Consider the following 6876-nt stretch of genomic DNA (forward strand, 5'->3'; position numbering starts at 1 on the left):
GAGCCAGGGTCCCCACACGCCCACCGGCGGGCGGCACTGCCTTATACCTTCACTGTGTTGCACATCCACACAGGAAGGCAGAACACACAGACACATAACACTGGGATGAAAACACCAGCGAAACATGCCTGGCATGATATATCCCACCAGCCACCTGGCTTTGTAGTGAAGGCACCTGGAAGGCCAGACCAGAGGCAGGAGGCATCCGGTCTGAGCAGCAGTCACACGAGCGCCAGCAAGGGCGCCTCCCCTCAGGCCTGTGTGCTCTGCAGCGGGCAGGTCCTAGGGGCCCAGCTCCCGGCCAGCACTTGGGGACCGGTGGTGGACTCTGAGCTCACCCAGAAGGGCCTGGGGGGGCCACTCTGGCAGCAGCTAGGATTACGTGGCCACCATCAAGCGAGTGCCGTACGGACACCGCACACCCACAGCTCTGAGGCCCACAACCACATCAGGCGATGCCTAAATGCAGGGGAGGCAACTGAAACCCAGAGAGGCTGAGCGACCTGGGCACCGTCACACAGGAAGCGGAGGGGCTGCGATGGGAACCAGGTCTGCCCCATGCTTCTCCTGCGGGGTCACTGGGAAGGACCAGAGCAGGGACAGCCAAGGGAATTGGGAGGAGGGAGCTGGCGGGCAGGGCCGGGCGAGCGGCTGGGGTTGAGTCAGAGCCCACCTGGTCCCCTACGAACACACCCTGCCCTAACCTTGGTCGCTGGTGCCGAACCCCAGGGCCCCGAGTGCAGCTCCAGGAAGAGGCCTCGAGCACGCCCAGACCACCTCTCTGCCACAGCCCACCAGCCAGGCGACCCCAGGAAGCGACTCAACCTCTGGGAGCCTCAGTTTCCTGGTCTGTAAAATGGAGCCAAGTGTGGTTCCCAGGCCATGGCACCACACCGCCAGACGGAGAGCTCAGCAGAGTCCTGCTTGCCGCAACCAGGCAGGGAGACCAGGCGGGAGCAGGAGGGGGTGCATCCCCCTGGATACTTTCTTTGGGGGTCTGTTTTTTAATCCACGAACTATAAAGGTCACCCTTCCAGAGCATACAGTTCAGTGGTTTTCCATATACTCTCAGGGCTGGGCAACCACCCCTAATTCCAGACCATTTCACCCCACGGGGGGGGGGCGGGGAACCAGCATGCTTGGCCACCACCCCCAACCCCAGCCCCACCCCAGCTACAGACACTCATCCTCTTGTACCTCTGTGGCCTTGCCCGTTCTGGACATTTCACACAACACGTGGCTTCTGCATCTGAGTTCTGTCACGGAACACGTTTTCAAGGCTCACTCAAGTTGCAGCAAGCCTCAGTACCACACTCTTCCCCGTGGCCGAACTGTATTTTACAGACAGGCCACACTCTGTGCACATATCCATCCTCAGTACACACTGGGGCTGTTTCCACCTCCTAGAAGCTCTGAACAGAGCTGCTGTGGACACTTGCGTTCGAGTTTTTGTGTGGACGTAGGTTTCATTTCTCCCAGGTCTCCACCGAGGGCAGAACAGCCGGGCCCTCTGCTGGCTCCACGTTTACTTTTCGGAGGAGCTGCCGGACTGTCTTCCAGGTGTGCTCATCCCCGCCAGCAGCAGACAAGGATTCTCACCAACACCGGGTATCGCCTGTCTTCTGGGGACAGCCAGCCCAGTGGGTGTGAAATGGTATCTCCCTGGAGTTTCGATCTGCATTTCCCTGAAAGCTAGACACAGCGTCTTTTCACGAGCCTATCGGTCATTTGTGTGTCTCCTTTGCAGACTGGTCTGCTCAGATCCTCTGCCCGCTTTTTAGCTTTGAGTCACAGAGTTTTTACGCATTCTAGCTACAAGGCCTTCATCAGACAGATGACAGGACGCGTGTTCCCCGCCCTTCTCCAGGGCGGTGGCTGTCCTCACTGCCCCGGGCCCTGGGAGCGCTCTGCTGTCTGTCCCTTCAGCTCCCCGAGTATCACAGCTGCAGCTGGAGCCTCCCCGTTCACCTGCCCACCCTGCCAGGGGCCACATATAGGAGCGGTGTGTGCAGAGCTCTGCCGCCCGGCTCTCACCAGGAAGCTCGCGTGACATGCATTCGCAGTCTGCCTCTCCCAGAGTGGGCGGCTCAGGGACCCTGAGGGGGAGACCAGCTCCACACGCAAGACGTCTCTGCACCCCAGCCCGTGGTCTTCTTTCTAGAAGACGCCAGTCATGACGCTTCCCTCCTGGGTCCTTCAATGCTGCCCCCACTGCCCTCCCTCCAGAGGCCCCACCTCCCGCCCCTCCGTCACCTGGCACCTCTGAGACTCTGCCAGGCTGTCCGCTCTATGCGGGATGCTCTCTCCCGGCGCTGGGGACACCTGCACGAGCACTGAGCATTGGCTTCAGTGTCACCTACGCTGGAGACCCCTCCAGGGGCCCCTGCAAAGCGGCCTCCTCTCTATCACTGGTGTTTGAGTTTTAACACTGGCTCCACTGTGATAAGAGCCTCAGAGAGGTGGGTCTTGAAGACCCCAAGCACAGGACCAGGCACCTGGCAGCTAGGCCCCCTCTCTCTCGGGGGGACCCAGAGGCAGGACCCTCTGCTGCCCCACCAGCCCTCAAGGCAGCAGGCGCCACATGCATGGCTGCCTACATGGTGCCTGGCGTTATACACAGGCCAGGCTCACACTGAGCCTGGGGGTCTCCTCCCCCATGCCCGCCTTCCCTCATACCTGCGCAGCTCCCCGGGGGCTGCATCTCCCAGAGCCCCCCACACCCTCCTATCAGTTAGGGGAGCATGTGAGGAAGGGCAAGGCCCTGGGTGTCCCCAGCCAATGGCAGACCCCAAGGCCCCAATATCCTAGTCAGTGAAGCAAACCCCTACTGAGTCCCTGCTCCGAGCCTGGTCCTAGACCAGACATCCATGAGACAGTACGAGGCCCACTTGGAGCCCCTGGCTGTCACCTGAGAAGCGGCTGGCCAAAGTCAGCCACACTGGACATGATGGACAGACAGCACCGGGAGCAGTGCCGCCCCATCTAGAACTCTCTGCGCGGACCCGGCCAACACGGCAGCCACTGGTCCTGTGGCTAGAGCACGTGAAATGTGGCTCCCCACCCAACACAGCTCTGGGCCCAACCGGCAGCGTCCGGGAAGGACACCAAGGGCAGAGGGGCACAGAGAGACACGACCCCACCCCAGGTGCACCAGGAGCAGTGCCACCCCATCTAGAACTCTCTGCGCGGACCCGGCCAACACGGCAGCCACTGGTCCTGTGGCTAGAGCACGTGAAATGTGGCTCCCCACCCAACACAGCTCTGGGCCCAACCGGCAGCGTCCGGGAAGGACACCAAGGGCAGAGGGGCACAGAGAGACACGACCCCACCCCAGGTGCCACAGGAGCGGGTCTCTTCAGCAAATCACACGAGGAAAGAGAGACGGGAGAGCCTGCACACCCGCAGAGATTTAAAAGACATCAACCAGCTGCACTGCCACTGCGTGAACCTTATCTGGAGCCTAGTTCGATCCAGTTAAAAACACCGAGACAGCCACAAATCTGAACACACTGGACATGAAAGGGGCCAGGGAACTGTACGCCGTCTCGCGTGTGATCAAGGGGTCACCATACATTTCCAAATGCTAACAGATTAAAAGTAGGATGGCTGGAGTTTGCTTCCAAAAGGGGTGGGGGTGACGGTGGAGCAGCAGGCCAGGCCACAGGGCAGTGGGTCTGTGAGGGTCATCATGCTCTTCCACCCACTTCTAAGTTCAAACTCTCCAGGATAAAAGCTTTAAAAACAGGAGCGCAACCACCTTTTACTGAATGACGTCATCCTGTTCAGGCTGCCACCTCCCAGCAGCAAGCATCATTTAACCCAAGGAGGCTGGGGTCTCAAAACCCTGGGCCATCCCACAAGCCCCGAATCCCCCATCAGCCAGCCCTTGTCCCCCTCCCCAAGTCAGGACACAGCTGTCCTGCGGCACCTCAGGTTGGCCAGGGAGTCTCAAATGGAGGGGTGCCTGCCCGACGCTGATGACAGAGACGCCGGGCCCGAGTCTCCTAGGCTCAGACTAGGGGTGACACCCAGGAGGCAGGCCCACTGGGGCCCCTGGACGCGTACACCCTCCCCCAGGGGGCTCCCTGGCATCTCGGACCTCATTTCTGCACCCTTAGAGAAGAGAAGGTTCACCTGCCTCCCTCTCTCTGAGGGCGGGTGGGGGGTCTGCAGAGTGGACAGGCAAGGATGATGGCTGGGGCAGCCCACACAGAACAGATGGTGGCGTGGGGGAGGGCCTTAGCATCTGCAGTCAAGGGTCCAGTTTCCCATGGGTTCCTTGCACTCAGCCCTGCAGAAATCTCTGAGGCAGCTTCAGTGTCAACTGGAACGTTAAGTCTCCTCGGTTCCCCGACTCCCTCCTCCCAGGCTGCAGGGCCAGCAGCCCTGGAATCCTGCCGGCTCAGGCCAGGCCGCCAGCTCCCTGGACGTCCAGAGGCTAAGTGGACACACGCAAGGCTCAGGCTCCACTACTGTGCCCGGGAGCCTGCTCCCTGCTGCAGGCCTCTGGCCAACCTACCAGTACCGTTTATTTCCTGGACAGCTCCTGGAGGCCAGCCTGCTGCCAGGTGACGAGGAAGCAGGAATAACCAGCAGGAGCTGGGGCCTGATCCCCAGCAGCTCTCGGCCCACCAGAGATGGAGGCAACCTTGCTCACAACATCCAGAAACAAGGGCTGGGGGTGGATCCAAAATGATTACGTGGGCACTGGCTGCAGACAGGAAGCCCATCTCCGCAGGGACAGCCGTGACGGCAAACACTTCAACTGTCAGGGAGCAAGACGACAGTGTGGCCCCAAGGCTCCCAACCGCTGCCCCTGGAGAACCAGCTCCCCCACAACACCCAGCAGAGCCCCAAGGAGGAACCCTCCAAGAGAAGCACCCACCCCTGCCCCGCCCTCAACATCCAAACTCGCCTGAACACAGACCATGAGGGTCCCCCTAAAAAGAGGCAGCCACACATCGGAGTTGCCCAGAACTGTTACAAAACCAAATCCAAGGTTTAATAAGCCTGGGGATGTTGAACGCTCCCCAAGGGATTCCAGTGTGCAGCCAGGGACACATGGAGTCCTAGCTGAGGTGTCTGGAAACACCCAGAAAGGGCCATGAGGATGTGTATCACAGGCAGGGAGACTGGCCCCCAGCTCTGGGGTCAACTGTCTGAAAATCTCAGTTCCCTGCACCCTTTTCAATCCAACGCTGCCTCTCCCAGGCATCGGCTGTTACTGGTCACTTGTGCTTGGACAAAGCACATCACTGTCACCTCCGGCCTGTGTTCTCATCTGTACAATGGGCATCTCTGCTGCACCTCATTTCAGAGGGTCAGGCTGAGAGTTAAGCATGACAATTCACAATCACACCTTAGCACAGGCCGAGACTGGAGGTGAGCTCTCCATAAAGACTGCGTGTTACTATTTCCTCCAAAATGCAAACCTGAGGATGATTTTTCAGCGTTTTAAACCCCTCCATGGAAATCACAGTCACCCACTGTTCCCAGGATAACATCAGAGCGCTAAGCAAGACAAACGAGGCCCGCGAGGACCCTAACCCACCTCCCATCCCGCCCTCACTCCCCCCACAGCTGCCACAATGGGGGTGTACCCTACACCCGCGCTCGACCAAGTCCAGCCCCTCGGTCTTCCCCTTCCACTTCAAGCATCAGGCCAATTCCAAGCATCCATCATAGCTCTCCACGGCCCAGCCCAGCTGTCTCCTCCTGGGCTCCCAGGTGCTGGGTATTGCCCCAGGCCAAGCCGCATCCTATTAGTCTCTAATTAGCGTTGAAGTGTTTGCCGGAGACCGCCCCGCCCCGCCCCGCCAGAGCCCACGGACCCCGGTCTGCTGGCGTTCCCGGGGCCCCGCCGGGCGCGCGGTCTCCGCCTGCACAGAATCCGGGATTTTCCTATTTCCCTCTGGCTGAGGCCAGGCGGGCTGAGAGCCGGCTGCGGGCCCAGGTTTTCCTTATTTAGTCGGGCCGCCCTCACTACGCTGGAGCCTCGCCCTGGGAGAGGCCTGGCCCGCACCCCGTTTCCCCTTCTGGAGGCCGGGGACGCGCCCACGCCCTAAGAGGCCCGCCAGGCCGGCGGCCCGCCCGGCCGGCCTCTCCCCGGAGGGTGCAGGCGCCCCGCGCCCCGGCCGGCCGCCGGGCGCCATGGCAACCACCGGGCCCGCGCGGCGGGCGCGCGTTACTCACAGCGCGGTGGCGTCCGCGGGGATGCGCAGCGCGGGCCCGAGCGTCCGCAGCCCATGGCCCGAGCAGTTGACGAGGCAGGCGGCGCCGGGCGCCGGGCCGCAGAGGCAGGGGGGCGCGCACGGCCCGCAGCCGCGCCCGGGGACCCCCGCCAGCGCCCCGAGCCACAGGCCCAGGCCCAAGGCGAGCGCCAGGCGGGCGGGCGCGGCGGGCGGCATCGTCAGGGCAGCGCAAGCATGGCCCCGGCCCGCTCCCGAGGGCCCGAGCGCCCCCGGCCCCGGCGGCCGCGGCTCAGGCGGGGCCCCCGCACGGCATGGCTCGCAGCGGGGCTGTATCCGGCGGCGGCCGCGGCCTGTCTGCCTGCGCGACAGCCTCTCGGCGCTCGGGACCGGCCGGGTCCTCCGCTGCCCGCTTGCGCTCTGGCGCTGCAGTGCAGCCCGGCCGCCGGCTCCTCCTCCTCCCGGCGCGGCGCGGGGCGGGGCTCCCGGAGGCTCCGCCCCTCGCGGGGGTAGTGGGCGGTGGGCGGTGCTAGGTGGACCTGGCGTGTTGAGCTGCTCCGTTCGCTCCAGGCCGCACGGCCGGCCCCCGGCTCTGCTCTCTGCTCTCTGCTCTCTGCTCTCAAGGAGCTCTGGCCGCTGCTCCCGGCTCTCTCTCGGGTCTACTCGCCATGTGCGCCTCCCAGCCCTC

General features: G+C 62.8%; 1 protein-coding gene across 5 annotated transcripts in view; it reads right to left on the reverse strand.

The window, feature by feature from the left end:
- The window catches only part of PKD1 (polycystin 1, transient receptor potential channel interacting), a 38915-nt gene extending 32277 nt beyond the window's left edge, over window positions 1–6638 (reverse strand). For 3 of the 5 annotated variants that reach the window (XM_070461027.1, XM_070461026.1, XM_070461023.1), the window contains exon 1: window positions 6193–6638. In XM_070461027.1, the coding sequence (XP_070317128.1) occupies window positions 6193–6407 (215 nt within the window). In that variant the 5' untranslated portion in view covers window positions 6408–6638. The remainder of the gene's footprint in view (window positions 1–6192) is intronic. The other 2 variants (XM_070461025.1, XM_070461024.1) reach the window with 1 other exon arrangement.
- Between the last annotated feature and the right edge of the window lie 238 nt (window positions 6639–6876).

This window comes from Odocoileus virginianus, chromosome 33 (assembly GCF_023699985.2).
Source record: "Odocoileus virginianus isolate 20LAN1187 ecotype Illinois chromosome 33, Ovbor_1.2, whole genome shotgun sequence".
Taxonomy (NCBI): domain Eukaryota; kingdom Metazoa; phylum Chordata; class Mammalia; order Artiodactyla; family Cervidae; genus Odocoileus; species Odocoileus virginianus.